The 19,915-nt window shown below is 38.6% G+C and overlaps 1 protein-coding gene across 1 annotated transcript; it reads right to left on the reverse strand.

The window, feature by feature from the left end:
- Window positions 1-1,284: 1,284 nt before the first annotated feature.
- Window positions 1,285-18,990, reverse strand: micall2a (mical-like 2a). The gene is made up of 18 exons (XM_082189182.1): window positions 18,358-18,990; window positions 17,428-17,476; window positions 15,540-15,681; window positions 13,571-13,899; window positions 13,289-13,419; window positions 12,577-13,092; window positions 7,254-7,453; window positions 6,837-6,915; window positions 6,255-6,427; window positions 6,067-6,162; window positions 5,890-5,991; window positions 5,465-5,526; window positions 5,256-5,379; window positions 4,272-4,374; window positions 4,024-4,097; window positions 2,604-2,718; window positions 2,420-2,466; window positions 1,285-2,313 (listed from the first exon to the last, which is right to left on the reverse strand). The coding sequence occupies exons 1-18, from the start codon at window positions 18,498-18,500 to the stop codon at window positions 2,228-2,230; spliced, it is 2,571 nt and encodes an 856-aa protein (XP_082045308.1). The 5' UTR covers window positions 18,501-18,990; the 3' UTR covers window positions 1,285-2,227.
- Between the last annotated feature and the right edge of the window lie 925 nt (window positions 18,991-19,915).

Genomic DNA, 19,915 nt, shown 5'->3' on the forward strand with positions numbered 1-19,915 from the left:
ATATCTGCCACACGCGCACACACACACACACACACACCCCTACAGGAAGAGAACAAACAGCTCAGTGGCCACCGCTGGACAAGCAGAGTTTGACCTTTAGAATAAACTGTACGTCAGATAAGTGTAATGTATGCTTTTAATTAAACAATTAAACCGCGTCGCATTACACTGAAAGCTTGCGATGCAGCCCATGTGACATGTGCATCGCATTAGCGCACTTTCCAGCGAAAACAAAAAAAACCCGCTTAAGTACACTCCATTTTCAAATCCATTTTGTGTTAGTGACCTCAGTTTAGCTGGCCTTGATCAAGCAAATATGTAAATGTCATTCAGTTATGTACCGAAAGAGAGACGCGTGCGCGCATGCTTGAGGTTAGCGATGGTGCATTTGAGCTTGAGGACCGATTTTTGAAATACCAGGCTGGTGACAAACAAGCCAAACCCCCGGCATCCTTTATCCCTTCAATTTCATCAGGCGGCTCATATACATTAAGCACTTGATCAGTAATGGCATCTTTTGATGGACACGGGTGGCGTGGATGCGAGCATTCACCTCGGAGAAATTCATTTCATCAGCCATTCACAGGACGAATTGTTTTACTTATGAATATTAATGTCCGCCTAATTTGAGGCTGTTGTTAATGCTTGTCGCTAGGAGCTTGGCAAATCAGGTCCCATTCCTGTTAAAACCATGTATTAGACACCCCCCTGACACTAAGCCCTCGCCTTTGATTCTTAATTGCAGGAGTGCGAGCATTTGCAGGAGATGGGGCGCAAAGCTTTAATTAACTCTAATATCACACGTATTCAGTCTCGACTGTCACCCGCATCACGCGTGGCGTTCTGCACCAATATCCTCCTCGGCTCCTCTCAGCTAGAGAGAGATGGTGTTCCAAGTTCATGATCACAATTTCATGCATCTTAAATTGGGGATGGATGGCCTGTAAGCAGTGGCATGATATTAAATGTGAGTAAATTATCTTAATGCATTTTACTAAAACCCATATTAAATGATGGCTGTATAAACGGCCGTTTTACAGCACGAGCAATGATAGGAACAACAATTATGTTTGCTGCAGCGAGCGTGGTGTCATTTTAATTTTCGGAGAAGGGAACCGACTGGAAGCGTGGGATAAACTGGGCATTTTGGTTATTGTGCACTTCTGACCATTTCTGCATGGATGGGGTTTTCCGTTTAACGTTTTTGGGCCTCGCAATTCACGTGCGGACATCTGAAATTCAGAGATTGTGAGCATGAAAACAGTTGCTGGTGCAATACACTAAGAAATTTCATTAAGATTTATTGGATAACTCATTTTAAAAGTCAAATATACAATAAATAAGCATATCCATTTGTAAGCATCTCTCAAAAGAACTTTAAAAACTTCTTAAAACATTCCGTCAGTGGGTTTTTTAAAAACAGTTTGGTCAAATACTTCCATTTAAACACCATGTAAAAGACATCTGTGGAAAGACTATATTTCTTAGATAAGTTAAATGAGGAACAGTTTTAATTGAGCTAGGTTTAATAGACCAATAATCCGCGCCTCTACAGCACACAAGTTCCTCTGCTGTCTAATCTCCAGCTTGATTTAGCATTCTCAGGAATATAAAATAACTGGAAAACTGATAGAAATGCATGCAAGCTCATAGTGCCCCCTTCAGGTCACTGCATGCACTATCTTGAAGACACTAGATTTAGCAGGCAGCACAGTTCAACTTTTTTCTTTTTTTTGGAAGTTGGGGTTAAATTAAGATGCTCCACAGATTCTTGGATCACAGTCAAGAAGCATGCTTCAGCCAATCTTGGACATCTGTTTATCTGCTAATATAAGTTACCATTTATATGTCTGAACAAGTGGGGGTGGAAGAAAAAAAAGCAGCATACATTTTTAACAATTATTCAAACTAGCCCACACATTTAAAGCGAAGGCAAACATTAGCACATACTGCAGGATCAAACGTGTTTAACACTTAAAACAAATAATTAGAACTAGTATTAGCTAAATAAAATAAGTGAAAACTATCAGAACATGATCAGAGTAATAATTTTAAAAAAGAACAAAAGTGTTAGGCTATTAAAGAAACATTTTGCTCCAAGAACTCAAACTACCTCACTGAGCCGCTTGATAGAGTTGTGATTCTTAGTCCCAAACCTTCTTAGGTGAAATCTGGACTTGGATCACTGGACAAGATCTGGATCACTGCACTCCAGTAGATCTGAAGTTCACTCTCCCATTGAGGCTTTTTTACTTCTCCGTCTAAACAGCTTTGAGAAGGACGACTTATGTTTGTTTTTAAACTTCTGAAGACCTGCACCCAGACAGAAACAAAGAACGTTTTCATCAAAATGTTCTCCGCCGATTCAAGCTCAGAGTAGACTTGACAAGATCAAAACAACGAGAGCAAAAGTTCTCACCTAGTCTTTGCATCATTTCGTTCAACTGTTGATCTTCCTCCTCCTCCCTTGAAATGTGACATTACATTTACTTGGCAGAATTACATTTACAAATGTGCAACTTTTAAATGTGGTTAATCTTCACTTGCAGTTGCACTCAGAAAGTATAGCATTTCATTGGTAGTGTGGTTTCTTCAGGACTTACCGTAACCTGTCCTCCTCCAGCCCCTCAACAATGGCGTTCCTGTCATTCACGATCTTCATCAGTCTGTTCAACAGCTCTGTTTCCCTCCTCTTCTCATCCAGAGTCTTGAGATGTTCTAACAGCCGGACACACAAACACATTGGGTTTCCAAGTTTTATGGGGACCTTTCAATGATTTTTATGCTGTACGTACTATATTATATCCCCTTACACTAACCCTACCCATCACAGAAAACTTTCAGCATTTTAGATTTTCAAAAAACATTTTAGTATGATTTATAAGCCGGGTTTTTTCCACAGGGACCAAACTGTGTCCCCACAAAGTAGGGAATACCTGAGCAACACGCACGTTATGGCTTTTACACAGTCTTGTAAAACATGCAAAATGAGACCAATCATACTAAACTAGTACTACTGCTATTACATTTTTCCTTTTTTATGGAAGAGTTGACATGTTGATTTCACTTTGTATCAAATCCTGTTAAAATCACAATGAATTATTTGAAGCAACAGACAGGTCTGAGAACTGGCTCCATGTGTCACAAGAGATCTATGAATAAGATTTATTTATAATTTGTGCTCATTTCTAAATGCAGACTTAACATAGCAACCAAAGAGTGAAAACATGCCACTCAAAGCAAAATTAAAAAGCTCATTGTAATTTATGAAAGTTTAGAGCAGAGCATACGGTTAACCCTTTAATAAATAAACATTATTATTTATTTTGCCATATTGTAAGACATTAATTTGTAAATAATGTATTCCTTGAGTGCAATGCAAGTCCCTTTGCACTGATTGAGACGAGGGTCATACAATTAAAATTTTCCATATGGTTCTATATTAAGAAATATTATTTTAAATGGATTGCAATGAAATAATTTCACAGTACTTAAGGTCTTGATGTTCACTGTAAGAAATAATTTTCATGATTTATCACAAATTTTTTTTTTCATTTGTTAAATCAAGTTTCTGTTGATTAAACCAATCACCATTGTAGTAACTCAAATTTTTTATTTCAATGAACTCAAAATGAAGGCAACCAGGTAACAAAGTTAAACCAATATATTTCTACATTGCAGGGGAGAGTTGATTTACCTTAATATTAATTTGGAAGAACTAAAAAAAAAAAAAAAAATTAAAATCGGTTGGCACAACTACAACTATTGAAGTTGAGAACTCAAATGCTTTGTAGCTAGTTGCTTTATTTAAGTTCACTCAACTTTTTTTCTTTCTTTTTTTTACAGTGCAAAATGAAAAAAATTCCAGTTTGACATTAATCCAGCATGATCACTGGAAGGTTCTTAACACAAATAAACCATTTCATTGACATTGTTAACTCCCCCTATATCACCTGTCCATTGCTAATGGCAAAAAAAGTTGACGAGTAATATTTACAGTAGTTAACCTGGCTTCATTTTTACCCGGTTTATTAATTAACCTCCTGAGCTCTCCTTCTACTCCCGGCTGCTGCTCCTCCAGATCCTGTGTTCTTGCTCTGAAAGAGATTGAGATCTGTAAGGACCAAATTTGACAGCAAGCAGACACACTAGTCTCTTTTCTCCCTTATTGTTTATTAGTCAATATTACAAATTTTGGAAATGTTTTCATCCAAAATTAAGACAGCTAGACGAAATTACAATTGGTGAATACAGTATAAGGGATCACTTACATGTACATCAACTCTGATTCCCTGCGGATGTAGCTTTGTTTTTTCCGAATCAGGTTAAACCAGTCCACCATCAAGGGATCCATCAGAAGGTCCCCATGACCCTCTGTAAAACAGTCCAAAGTTACCAAGGACACCAGGGTCCTAAATGCACTGTTCACATCCAACCACATAAGAGACACCCCACCGGAGGCCACAATTTAAAGTGCTCTGGAGACGGGCATCTCCAAATACTCACTTTCAACTTCTATTTGAGCTATGATTGAATTCTATTTGTCTCCTAATAGAGCACTGTAATACGGTCTAAAAAGCATGTTTTCCATTGACATTGCCTTGAGGTGGTACAAAAAACATACAAGTACAATCATACACGCACACACACAAACTTAATTTCATCAAGTGGTGGTTTTGGCCTTGGTGGGAGCGAGAGGCAGTCAGGTTCTATGAAATCCCACCGGCTGCTAGCAGCAGGACAGGTGACTGGAGATGATATTACTGTGCCATGGTGACCTTGAAAAGAGCCAATCAAGTGCCCTTGCCCCACACAGCAAGCAGCCTCTCATTGGAGCCCACCGCCTCTTCTCCATTTTCATCCCAGCATCCCACAGGAGGAGAGGGAGCTTCCTCTGCGCCTCGCCTCATTTGGCCCTGGCTGCTGGAATCGAGAGCCTTTTATTGGCCACAGCCTTCCCCTAAAGGCTACATCGAAATTCTGACTCCCAGGTGGATGGGCTCAGCTAACAGGTTTGGAATGAGTGCGCGTCTCACAGAACTCAATGAACCACCCACACACACACACACACACACACACAAGGTGCTGCAACATGCCGTGTAAAACACAATCTTGAATAGCACCACAAGGAACATCTGATCTCCCAAACAGCTTATTTTGTCCTAAACAACCTTGAACGGGACCTTCAAATTTTTCTTCAACTTAGAGAAATGAGGAACACAATCATTACATGAACTACTAATCTAATCTTATACCTTCTTCATAAATGCGAAGTCTCATCTCCAGCTCCACACCTTCATTCTCCAAATCATTCAGATTGTTCTCAATGTCCTGTAGCTCTTTTGAGATCTGATCTGGTGTGATGCGGCAAGGCTTTATCTGAAAAAACACATTATATAAACCATGGTGATGAGATATTTGATCATTTGGCAAAGGACAGTATACAACATTTTCAAAAACTTACAGAAGGCGACCTCGTTTCAAGCAGCAAGCCATTTTTGGATGAAATATTTCCATTGTCGTAACCTAAAATGATTTAAAAAGACAAAACTTTTTTGGAGGTATGAAAAGCTGAAGGCTAAACATTACAGAGCCCAGAGACATGGTGGTGGGAAAAAAATTTATTTCAAAACTTTTTTCCCCATCACCATGTCCCTTTTAGGGGCTCCGCAAAACATGGACACGAAATATGCATAAATTGCATAAATTGCTAAATAAATTTTTTTTTATTCAACAAACAGACCATGCTTCTGTTTTCTATACAAGTGGTATAGATGGTGATTCACTAACTACAATAAGATAAAAAGCAATGAATTTCATCATGTGAACCATTCCGTTAAGGTTTAATAATAAAAAATAATTGTTACCATAAGTTTAGAAAATGCTTACTGGACATCGCCGACCTGCAGCGAGTTTGTTTTGGAGATGAAGGTTTGTGACAGGACTGAGAGGGCAAGACACATGAGGACAAGGAACAGTCGGGTTTCAAACCTGTGGTCAGAAGAAAAGTATGATCATCATAAACGTAAATCTTACCATGCTGCAGCTGATGTGGCCTGGACTTACCCTGCCCACGACAAGTCTCTCCCAAACATGAGATAAGAGGACTGAATGGCTGGATAGGGGCAGAAGAACCTGGTGATGTATGTGCTCCATTTTGAACTGAGAGGGAAATAAAGAGGTAAACTTCATGCAGTGTTCAAGGTACATCTAGTATTTGAGGTTTGCCGTTAAGGTTGATGTGACTGGCTTACCCCAAGTCCCTTGCAACTGTTCCTTTTCAGTTTTCAAGGCAACATTGTTGGAGCAATGAGAGTTGTTTGATATAGAGGAGGTTGGAGCTCTTGAAGTATCTTGGACCTTCAAACAATGTTCACTTTTGTTTTTTCCACAAGTCAACAGGACATCCTTGGCATTACCATGAGATCTACAAAAAGCAAAATAACTTCACTACAACAGGACTAAGACTCAAAATCATCATTCCAAACCAGCATAAGCCGATGCTCACCTTAGATACAGTAGACGCAAACAAAGTTAAAAGAATGATCATAGGAACTCAAAGTAAGAGTCTAGTGTTTCAGAGGGGGCTGGTTTAGGCGCAGCACTCCTTGGGACTGCTGAGGATTGGGGATAAAGCGAGCGGATGCACTCGGAGGCAGTCAAACACTATCGGGGAGGCAGTAGGCATCCGCCGGCTAGAGAATGGATACATGAAAGGCCCCACTGTCAGTACTCCAGCTCTGAAGTGTCATTGCAGCTCACACCCGAGTGACTTTGCCTGCTTCCCCTCGTGTGGATTAGAAAGCATTAGGGAGAACTAGGCTGATCGAACTTACTTTAGTCTTGGTCCATTTGGAGCTGCCTTTGGCTTTGATCTCCAGTCAGTTGGGGCGTTGCAGCTCTGAACATCTTTGGCTGAAGCAGAGGGAAAAATTATGGCAAACAAAAAGCACGAGTCGCACAATATCAAATTATGCCATTTGAAGCCGTGCCGTCAAACAGAAAGGATTAAAATACTGCAGGGCAGAAATCAGTCTTAAGATTCAATCTTCCTGACTACATGGAGAAAAAAAAACAAAAAAAAAAACAATGGATGCTAGCCCATGGCTTAATTTAACCGCTTTCCTGCCTATGTTCTCATCTCGTACTTATTCCGTATGTTTATGGAAATATTTCCCATGTGACCTTTAGAAACCATTTTAAAAAAAGACCACAATCCATATAAGCAAAGGTCATCTGTGAGCGAACACCACCTTTGGCAGTAGAAAGCAGCAGGGATGGAGGTCTGCTGCGCTCCTTGCTGATGGCACTGAGGTAGGAGGATTCTTTGCTGTTCATGCTGCTAGCAGGGCTGGATGGAGTGGCCTGATACAAGCTCCTTTCTGTTGCATCTCGTCCGTGTAACTCCTGCCTCCAGCTGGAGTCCTCAGCAGAAGAGCATCTGATTTGTATCCTGTGTGAGACATACAGAATTCACACCATGATCATACGTACAATATATGAACCAGATATACTGACACTACCTTTCAAAAGTTCGGGTTCAGTATGTTTTATATATACACATACACATATTCTGCCACGTTTGAGTTTTGATCATTCCCCCAAAAAATAAACATATGTGGTAAGTTATTAAACTTACCAGAGTTTCTACAAAAATATTAAGCAGCACAACACATTGATAATAAATGTTTCTTGAGCAGCAAATCATCATATTAGAATGGTTTCTGAAGGATCATGTGACACTAGCTATGTTTCCATCAACACGTTTTTATCCGAATTATGTGATATCGAATGAAAAATGCCTTATGGAAACAGTAAAATTCGATTGAATTTCTTGAATATCGACTAAAATGAAATACGGTCGGTCTCATCGGATTTTTATCTTGATCGATGTACGATTTATGTGATAAACGCTGATGGAAACGTTATTTGCCGAATAAATAATGGATTGCGATTAAGTTTTAGGTGATTTTATGGGTACAACCCGCCACAAAAGAAGAAGTTTTAGTTAATTTCCACCCAGTTTGTACCCATTATATACTGTCTGGTTTGCACACATGGCCGGTGTCAACAAAGTGGACAAACGAGGAGACGAGATACTTTTTGAATTTAATTTAACAGAAAAATAAAACGGCTATTATAGCAAAAATCTAAGAAATGCCATAATAGTCAAATAATGTCGCTATCAGCTGTCACATAAGCACCTAGAGTCCTGCAATGGGTTGGGTACCCGCATAAAAGTGGCTAAAACGGGTGGATTGTGACATTCCTAAAGTTCACAGGCGGGGATGCGGGCGGATAATGAACTCCTTGCGGGCGGGTAGCAGATGAAAAATATGTGCAATATTTGAATGTCTAAATTGCCATTACACACTCGCAAATATGTGTTTTGGGCATCCTTAAAAATATTCTTGTTTGCCATTACCCGACCGATCCTGTCAATTTAGGACCGACCCAATTAATTTGTTTCCCCTTTTAGTCCGACCGACTGGCCGGTTGTAAACTTGCGTTAAGATCGACCGTTTTTTTTTTTTTTTTTACTCTTCAAACAACTAATACAAATGCAATAAAATAATATTAAATATATTTTAGTAGGCCTAAGTATTGTGTAGGCTACGCTCTTTCTTTTAAATAAAAACCCGTCAATCAAGCAAAATAATATTCAATGATTGTAGGGCAGGCTAATAAGCCTATGTGTTGTAGCCCAGTCATTAAAAAACTATTTAGTTTCATATTCATGTTTAAATAAAATTATATATATATATTTGTTTAAAATTTCATGTTGATTATATGAAAAGTGAAAAAAGCATGAATAAGATAAGATGATCCCGAATATCGGGAGACAAATGGAGTGGGCAGACATGATTTTGACCACTTTATTAAGTTTGTTTTTGTAGAAAGACTTTCTTTAAAGTGAATTTCGTTTTGTATTAATTGTATCTTAATTTTAACCAATGTTTAATCAACCATTTTCCTTGGATTTAATAAATAAGAGCTAAATGTAGCAGGCAATAATCAGGACACGGAGAGGCGCCCGCGCGTGAACTGGAGGTAGCCTAGGCTACTTGAATCATGGCCCAAAACAAAGCGCACTTTCGCGCTCATTAGCCCATTCATGAGGCTATTGTGATGTTGAGAGAGGTGCGAGATAAAAAATAAAGCACTTTAAATGGAATGATATTAGCTTGTGTGCGATTTATCGCGGGCACGGGTCAGATCTGGTGCTGAACTTTGCGGGTACGGGCGGGTCTCCAAAAATGGACCCGCGCAGGACTCTGCACTATTACAACTTGTGCAATATTGATCATTTGTTGGTAGATGGCACAATCCATTTTGTCTAGCAAAACTTTGTTCGCAAATGTTTGCTTGAATGTTGTGCGATTCAGTGCGAAAATGAATGGAAACACCTTAAAATGTCTCAAATCAATTCGATATACCAATTTGATCGCAAAACAGCATGTGACGTCATTACGCACAGGTTTTTATTCGCTTTAAAGCCGTTTGATGGAAACACACTTTCACAAGCTTTATTCACATGATTTTTTTTACCGAACTTCAGATAATTCGATTGACAAGTTGATGGAAACATAGCTACTGAAGACTGGAGTAATGATGCTGAAAATTCAGCTTGGCCACAGAAATAAAACTCTTAAATATTAAAATAGAAAAGTTACTTTAAATTGTGATTTAACAATATTACAATTTTAACTATTTTGATCAAATAAACAGCGTTGGCGAGCATAAAAGACACTTTCCAAAAAAATAAATAAAATAAAAAAAGTGTACAGACCCCAAACATTTGAATGGCGGTGAACTGAACGGCAATTATTTGCCTACTTAAAACATATGATCCAATTTCTCACCAAGCATTCATTAAAGCTTTTTAGGGCCCGAGCACCGATGGTGTGAGGACCCTCTTGGAATTGCTCTGTTTATTATTATTATTATTATTATTCTTCTCCGCATTTAATCGCATTTTTGAGGGCCTAAACATGCTCGAAAACTCACGAAACTTTGCACACGTGTCAGAACTGGCGAAAATTTACATCTGATATAGGTTTCAGAATTGGGCGGGGCAAAATGGCTCGATAGCGCCACCTATAAAAGTTCAACGGAGTGCGCCTCCCGCTATGTTCCACGTACGTTTACGAAATTCGGTACATACATGTAAGGACCTAATACCTACAAAAAAGTCTCTTGGAGCGTAGCCCTAAACACAACAGGAAGTCAGCCATTTTCAACTTCCTCTCAGATTTTTGTGCAGTTTTTGCCATTTTCATGCCTCATACTTTAACGAACTCCTCCTACAGTTTTAATCTGATCATCTTCAAATTTGGTGAGTGTAATCTTAAGGCCTTTGCGACGTTAAATTGCGAAGATCTTGAGTTTTCGTCGAAGGGCGGGTCCTCGGCGGCCTGACAAATTTCGATGTTTCGCCATGAAACAGGAAGTTGCTGAAACTCAGGCATGGAATGTCCAATCTGCCCCAAACTTCACACGTTTGATAAGCGTTCTGTCCTGAACACATGACCATGCTCATATTCAGTTACAGTCATAGCGCCACCTGCTGGCAACAGGAAGTGACATGTTTAACATTGTTGTGAACTCCTGATAACATATAAAAAAGTGCCAGCAAGTGCTAAGCATGCTAACAACATACTAGACACATGCTAAAACATGCTAGCAAACACTTAGCTAATTGCTAAAGCATGCTATTACTGCAATTAAATAGGAATTTGCTGTAACTCAGGCACGGAATGTCTAATCTGCCCCAAACGTCACACATTTGATAAGAGTCATGGCCTGAACACATCTACATGAGAATATTCAGTTATAGTAATAGCGCCACCTACTGGTAACAGGAAGTGTCATGTTTAACACGTTGATGCCGTTCTAGCAACATGTTAAAAATGCCATTGACTTCTAAACATGCTAGAAACATGTTAAAACATGCTAGCAAAACTTAGCTAAGTGCTAAAGCATGTTAATTCAATGAAACAGGATGTTGTTGTTACTCAAGAAGGCAATGTCCAATCTGCGCCAAACTTCACACGTTTGATAAGCGTTCTGTCCTGAACACATGACCATGCTCATATTCAGTTACAGTCATAGCGCCACCTGCTGGCAACAGGAAGTGACATGTTAAACACTGTTGTGGACTCCTAATAACATATAAAAAAGTTCCAGCATGTGCTAAACATGCTAACAACATACTAGAAACATGTTAAAACATGCTAGCAAACACTTAGCTTAGTGCTAAAGCATGCTAATACTGCAATTAAATAGGAATTTGCTGTAACACAGGCACGGAATGTCCAGTCTGCCCCAAACTTCACACGTTTGATAAGAGTCATGGCCTGAACACATCTACATGAGAATATTCAGTTATAGTAATAGCGCCACCTACTGGTAACAGGAAGTGTCATGTTTAACACGTTGATGCCGTTCTAGCAACATGTTAAAAATACCATTGACTTCTAAACATGCTAGAAACATGTTAAAACATGCTAGCAATACTAAGCTAAGTGCTAAAGCATGCTAATATAATGAAACAGGATGTTGTTGTTACTCAAGAAGGCAATGTCCAATCTGCGCCAAACTTCACACTTTTGATAAGCGTTCTGTCTTGAACACATTACAATGCTCATATTCAGTTACAGTCAAAGCGCCACCTGCTGGCAACAGGAAGTGACATGTTAAACACTGTTGTGGACTCCTAATAACATATAAAAAAGTGCCAGCAAGTGCTAAACATGCTAACAACATTCTAGAAACATGCTAAAACATGCTAGCAAACACTTAGCTAATTGCTAAAGCATGCTATTGCTGCAATTAAATAGGAATTTGCTGTAACACAGGCATGGAATGTCCAATCTGCCCCAAACTTAATATGTAACATGCAAGAAACATGCTAGAAACACATAGCTAAGTTCTAAAGCATGTTAGAAATGCTAAAGGAAGTTGTTGTAACTCAAACATACAATATCCAATCTGCCCCAAACTTCACAGACTTCATAAAAGTCCTGCACTGAACACATCTACAAAGCAATATTCAGATATATAACCCCACCTACTGCCAACAGAAACTGAACTGGTTAACACAGTAATGCAGTACTAACCACATACCTATTGTGTACTAAGCATGCTAAAAACATACTAAACATGCTAGCAACTACTATATACTGTATACCTCCTTAAATGCACATTGCCCAACCATGCTCTGTCTTCCTAAAGCCAACGAGTGACGATGGCACGGGTGCGAGGGCCCTTTCATCGCTGCTTGCAGCTTTAATTATAGTTTGTCTTTAAGGTCAGGTAAAATCTTAAGTTAAGCAATGTTTTACACTTTTTTTTTTTTTTAGAACTAGAACTCGTCTAGAACCTCTTTTGAAAAATACCAAAACCAAAATACCCAGCATTTATGAACAATGACAAACAACCCACACTTTAAAAATCATGTAGAGGTACATTTCTGGTGTGAAAAAAATCAAATAGCTAATTTTTCACCTGAGAAATTGTTGATCACTGATCAATAATACTTTAAACCATGACAGCAATAATTAGTTAGTCACTCACTGCCGGTGTGCTCCTGGGTCCTTATTAAGTGCATTGTTGTTATTTCGGTTTCCTTCAAGGAGTTGTTTTCCATTTGTCAGTGCACTGGTTCGGACTTCCTCCTCCATCTTCAGACTGGCGTTCTGATTGGTGATGGACTCTGAGGGGCCTGACTGCGGTCTTGCGGTGGGCCGGTGCTCTGCTGCTGGGCCACAGGATTGAAAGAACTTCTGCCTGGCTGCCTGAGTCCTCTGAGCAGAGGCCGTCCATGACTGCGGAGCGAGACTGAGCTCCACTGGTCTGGGCACAGCCTTGACGGGTGTAGATAACACTGAGGTGTAGCGCTGTGAAGATGGCTGATCTCCACAGTCAGATTTGGGTACCAAATCAGCGAGTGTAAAGCCACTGCTCTTAAAAGGCTTAACCATAGGCTTGAAGCCATTTTGGGCATGTTGGTGAATAGTGCAGACCAGTGAGCCAGTGTCTGCTCCCAGTTTATATGCCCCAGATTTCAGTGTGCCATAGCATACACTACACCTGTTTAAGAGAGAGTGAAATCAATAATAATAACAATAATTAAAAAAAAGTTACAGTACTTTACAATTGTGTTAAATTAGAAGTGTACATTGCAATAAAATAACTTACAAAAGTTACAGTACATGCCAAATTGCCATACTTAATGTTTATGAGCAATAATAGCCATGCTTCCCAAGCACCACCAATGAAAACTCACTTAAAGCAGCTCCGGTGGTAAAGTTTCCCATCTACCAGGTGCCTCTGGACCAAATGCACATGATTTCCACATACTGCACACTCACTGTTCAATGTGCCGGTTTTATTTGAGCTCTCCGCCAAAACAGTTTTCTACAAAAGATCAGAAGAATGAAAACATTCCAAACTAAAAATCAATTTCCCAAATCATGACTGAATCATTCTAAACTCATCCGTTTATAACTAGGTCTGAAGACCAGTCATTTTTGTATGTTGAATAATCAAGGGATAGGCAAATTGACACCTTCTCAGCAGCTCTGTGTGGTTGTGGAGATCTCGCTCTGAGTGGTGCGACGGGCGCCTGCACACATTTCGCCCCTGGAGATTTCTGCCAGTCTGTGCCAGTCTGCCGAGCTGGATCAGCTAGAACGTGCTTCTCTGGAGCACTTTTCTGGATGTTAAGAGATGGAGGATGGTTGTCTCTGATACTTTTTGGCATTTCGGTTTGAGGACGACGGTTCTCTGTATTTGTTTTGAGATTGTGGTTTTTGGCAACCACAGGCAGATTCTTCTTCTCTGATGGCACCTCCTTTGAGTCCTCAGCATGCCGCTTGATACCTCCTACTCCCCCGACTGAAAATAAGAGACCATTGAGAAGAAAGTCTTAGAAATATGAATACACTGCATTTTTCTAATCATGCACTACCATTATTTTTGCAGTATACTGTGCACAGAATGCAAACTTTTTGTATGCATAGAATAATCAAAATGTGCCTTATACAGCGGACCACACTAACGCTATGTCTGCATTAATCCAGGTAAATTATTTTCAAAACGCTCTCCGTCCACGAAAGCAAGTGCTTTCTCATCCATACTAAAACATCAGAAAACAAAGCTTACTGCGCATGGATAATAGTAATAGAAGCTCACTGAGATGATAGAGAAACAAGACAAAGTCCTCATGCTATTCTCCTCGCACAATTCTTTTATTTTTTTATTATTATTACAATTATTTCATCTCTGTACAATCTTTATATTTACATTCTTGCAAAGTAACATTTATCTTTGCAACACTGTGAAAGTGAACAGCAAATATCAGGCACATAAGGGTATAAACATCTATACGTACAAGACGTGTCACTAAACATACTAAAACACAACAAAATTAAATCCGCTTTCCTTTCAGCCTTTTGTCAATCTCGTCAAACTTTCCGCTGTTCGCAGACGCGCTCTCGCCCGACCCACGAGCAATGCCAAGTGTGCCATTCTAACCAGTTCTCACAATAAACACCTTTTATACAGAGCCAAATTACAGACCTCTCATTAGCCAGCTGTACATATACACACATATATCTGCGTTATTCAGAGAAACTTCTCAGCTGAAGCTATAATGCATTTTCTTACTTTTTAACTATGGAATGCATTTAAGATGAAATTAAATTTTTTCATAATTTTATTATATAATTTAATACATGTATTATATAAAATACAATTAATGCAACATACTTCAATATAATTATAGTTGTGTTAGGATGAAATATAAAGCTGTACAGAGTAAGTGCTTTTTGTGTACGTGTGGTTTCCTAATTAGCGTAAATTTTGAATACATTTTATTACAATTTTAAACAAGTCCATTTCACGCACAAATTTGTGAGTACGCATGCTTAGTGAATGAGACCCAGTGTTTTTAAAGGTATCCACTTAGATGTTGTTCGTACAACAACGATGTAGTAAAAACAGAAAAGCTTCCTTTTGCGTTTTTCTGTGTAAGGACAACATTGTCAAAACGATCCCCTTGCACAAGGATCTGTGAAAACGACTAAATGCTGTATTCATGTCAGGACAGAAGTTGGCGATGTCACTTTTGTAAGTGTCGTTTTTGTAGTTTACACAGAGACGTTCATTTCGTTTTCAAAAACTTGCACTTTGAATCCCATTTCCAAAAGTTTGTGTTTTCAGACCCCAAATACCATTGTCGTATAGTGAACGGCCAAAACACAAGATTTTTGTTAAAAACGTTGTCATGTAAACTTCAAAAAGCTCAGTTTTTAAAAATCTGTCTGAGTGTGGAAAGGACAAAACATTGAGAAATGGATGTGCTTTCATATGTATTTTTTGGATTAACAACATAGACCTAGCCTGAGAGGAAGACCTAGCCTGAGAGGAATACTGCATCCCACAATGCAATATTCTCAACTATGGGCAGTTGGATCAAGTTATGAGTCAAGCTAAGACATTTACACAGTTAATAAAAATGGTGAACTCAGTCTTACTTGGTGAGTGGCCGTGGAAGTAATTATAGTACTGTGAGACATATGTGAGGATGCTGAGTCTGTCTGGGACAGGCAACGCCACCATGTCCTCTGCATCTAGAAGAGCTGGGATTCCCAGATGGTCTTCAGCCACACGGAACGCCTGGAGCACATCACACGACAGAAATCAGCCATTAAGTTCACAACGCCACATAATCCATGCAAAAGAAAACAGCAATTAGACAACCACAACTATAAAAAGACGAGCACACACACGACTCCCTGTGTTTATAACAACAACCACTGAACATCCTCATTCAACATGACCTCATATGATTGTTTTAGGCCGCCAATATCACGCTGTGGCAATGGTTTTCCGGGGGAAAGGAACTTGGCCGGTTAGTTGTAAACACAGACAAGGCACACAAAAAAAAGGAGTCGTCAAAAATAGAATAGGCCAGCAAGCAGAACAATCTGGCACCACATCAAGATGGCCCGAGAAGGGAGTGCATAATGAATAGCACATTTCCTGTGCGCGCCGCGGCCTGGGAACGGGGACAGAAGAGAGGATACGATGGCATTGTTTAGGTCTGACCTGGACACACTCATTTTACAGGATAGCTGAGGAGGGGCGGCACATCCTCCATGATGCAGCTGCAACATCCTGTTTATCTTATGTATGACAGCAGATATGAAATAAACATTTCAGTTAAAAACTGTCTGGGTTTAACCAAAGCACACTGGGAAAACAGCTATTCTTTGGTGTTTAAATGCACAGAGGTAAGTTAATCTTGACAGAGAGGATCAGGTACCCTGTGGATGACTGTCACCCTTCTTTATAATGCATTAACTTGACAGACTCCACGCGGCTCGGGTTCAAACTACAGCGGACCGCTTCCTATAGAAGTGGTGAGGGTTTGTAACAGATCTCAGAGTGTGTGGCCTATAATTTACAGTCTCTGAGGAAGCAACCAGAGAAAGAGCTCATCATTGTGACAGCGTCCCAGTTGTGGCACGTCTCACCACCTCATTCTCATAAGCACTTCCTGATAGGGAAGAAAAATAATTAGGTCATCGGTCCTGGTCGGACAGTGTCCCTACACTCAAACACAAATTACATTTTCCATACAAGACATACACTAAGAGAAGCCAGTTTCTGGGTAAATAAAAAATTAATTCAAATAAAGAATTTCAACATACCATGTACTCTCATTTGAATCTGATAGCTACTGTTCTTGAAGTAAATTGAAGATTACAAGTTGCCTGTGATAGTTAAAATGCTTAAAGCGTGGAATCTTTCAAATGAATAAATACATCTTTGAATCAATCAAGAGGGTGTAGTACTCGGTCAATGGGGAAAAATAATACTTTAAGTCCAAAGTACATTTTGGTGGTTTGGGATACAAAATTATTCTCTATGTCCCAAGTTCACACAGGACAAGTCTGAAACTTTAGACAGCGTCGCTAAAAGTTACTTTCTGCAGAAACTGAAGGATATCTTTATCCTGCCAAAAGCTATTGCTCCAAGACTCGACCGATCAATAGACTCTTTTACTGAGCAACAAGTCTCATTTGAGATTGCTGCAAAATTTGATCACATGCATTTCACAAGCAGTGGGAAAAGGGTCTCAAGCACTTTTATTCAGGTCAATAAGAGACAAATCAAACAATCCATGAATGTTGCTACAAAAGGCTGGGTCACAAACAAACATCCAGCCATCATGTTTCCAAAAAAAAAATCTTTCAAAGAAGGTTCAATAGTGTGTGCATTACCACAGGACAGTAGCAGACACACATCTGTACAGGATAGGGCTAGAATTGGCAGCAAAACATGCAAGCAATGAGTCACTCTGCATCAGACATGTCTTGTCGTGGTTTCCTAAGATCAAGGCCAAACAGAATAACTTACCAAGTGGTTGTTGTAATACACATTGTCTTTGGAGAGAGACTCAAAGTTTCTGAAAGAAAACAAAGACATTACTCACCAGATAGACACTTTGAGAAGTGTTACAATACAGTGTTGATGCTAAAATAAGTTAAAGCACACAGAAATATTAAATTAAACATAATATTGTGACAGCTTTTAAAGGTCACAAAACCTACAATATTAAACTTATATTTAACATAAGCAATAGGTCTATTGAGGCTATGGCAAAAATAACAGAATTGATGCAGCAAAAGAAATGTATGTAACAATTTTAATGTACAAAAGAAAGTGTAAATCTCCTGACCAGTCAGTTCTCACCATTTTTTTGTTTTTTTTAATTACATTTTGCCTTCACTAGTTGATTTTAAATAGTTCTCTAAATGTGATAAATACACATACTACATTAAAATATTATAGTAGTCTCAGGATATTAAGTCATAAAAGCTACAAAAATAATTAAAAAATCCTTTAACGCTTTTTAAAATATTTTAAGATCACAGCATGTCAACTACCCATGAATCTGCTGTCATAATTTCATTGTAGGATAATTCGGTGCCCTCTGAAAGTTGGACAACTCAAATTAGTAATCAACACTTAATTTTACCCTGTAAAGAAACGATGCTAGAGTGTACTAACTTTTCTTTGCCATTTTCTTCTGCCACTCAAATGGATGCATGAAGTCAGTTCACCTCAAGTTCACAGAAAGTGTCCAAATACTTAATAGTGACCAGGCATAGATTCAAATGTAAATGTCCAAATACTTTTTGCATAAAGTAGCTATAGACCACACTAAAAAGTTTAAACATCCCACACTCCTTTTAAAACTCTTGGTATTGGTATACTTTACTCTCATAGTTAGTTAACAACTTCTGCATCCTAATCAACGACCGTTTATAAATAAACGTCTCTTACATGAGGTCCGGTCTGAACTTGTGGATGAGAGCACAGAAGGCCAGTCCATCTCTGAAAGATGTGCTCATGTTGTTGATGGTCACATCTCTGTATCCATCGCACTGATTCTTACACCACTGATAAAGCCTCTTGATAGCCGCCATCCTCTCCAGAAGCCCTTACTGCCTCAACACACGGGAGATGGTGTCTTTTAAATGACAGAAAACGAAAGACGTCGTTTGTTCGACGAAATAACGAAGCATGGGAGAAAATGACTGCGGAGACAGTGCGGGAAGTCACAGTGAAAGAGAATAAAAAGGGTTGAAGAGTATGTGAATAGAAAGCGGCGTTTCCTCAGAGCTGTTCACTAGAGCAGCGCGCGGCACCTGTGGAATACACGGAGGAAATCAAGGGGGAGGAGCTTCAAGCCATCAATAATTAAACGCTAATTGTTTTTTTGTTTTGTTTTTTTGTCGTTGATGTTTCTGTTTAATATGACAACTACAAGCATGTTCTTTATCAAGAGGAATGTGATGAAATTAAGGTCTGAAACGTATGGGCCATTCCCGGTATGCTGTTACAGTAATCAAATGGAAGAGAAGACCTACAATGAAAAAAAAATATATATGTTTAAGTCAGTTCAACTTGTACAGTTCAGTTTATACTGGACAAAGTATTGAACAAAAATTTGTAAGGTCAGAAATAGTTCTTGTCATAAAATAATAATAATATTTTTTTTTTTTTAAGTCAAAAAGGTGTAGCCTACATTTAAAATCATTTCATGTAGGCTACTTCTAACATGAAAAACTGGCAATTTATATACAGTATATATATATATATATATATATATATATATATATATATATAAAAAACATTTTAATGTAAATGTTTCAAACCAAATGATTAATATATACTATTATTTTGACTTACAAAGTTTGTTAAGCTTGGTGTTTCTATAACAAAAAGGTAAAATTTGTATGTAACAATATTTTGATTATAATTAAGTAGGTTTTACGTAAATGTAGATTTGTAAAGTTTTGTGGCTTTTATAAAAAAAGGAATGCCTTTAAACGCTTTAAATTAATTGCCATACATACTGCAACCTGCTTTAAATTTAATCCATGTTATAACCTTTGCATTTCTTGATAATTCTGAGTAAAAAATTAAGTCATAATTAATAAAGTTTCGGTGCTTCAGCTCGACCAGACTACATATATCTGGAAGCCTAGTATAATGCTTTGTAAAAAATATTTCCTTAAATTGCAACAAAGCACAGTTACAATTACAGAAGTAGACTGCTTAACAAGAATGACCCATATTTTTTTATAATACAGGCAGTGTAAACAATGTGTAATGTGTTTAGGATGAAACCACAGGGTGCTGCAGAAGATGTTTACAACCATCAGCATAAATCAGTTCAGATTTTTTGGAGCATGAATATGAATGTTTATAATGGCTTCTCAACAAGGTCAGACTGTCAATCTAATTTGCATAGGCATATAAACCCAGAAAAACAAACCAAAAACCCTTTAACATTCAGTCCCCTGTGACGAAGAGAGCTTGTTTGCCTTTAAAAAAA

This window comes from Leuciscus leuciscus (genome assembly GCF_965113295.1).
Source record: "Leuciscus leuciscus genome assembly, chromosome: 1".
In the NCBI taxonomy this organism is placed as follows: Eukaryota; Metazoa; Chordata; class Actinopteri; order Cypriniformes; family Leuciscidae; genus Leuciscus; species Leuciscus leuciscus.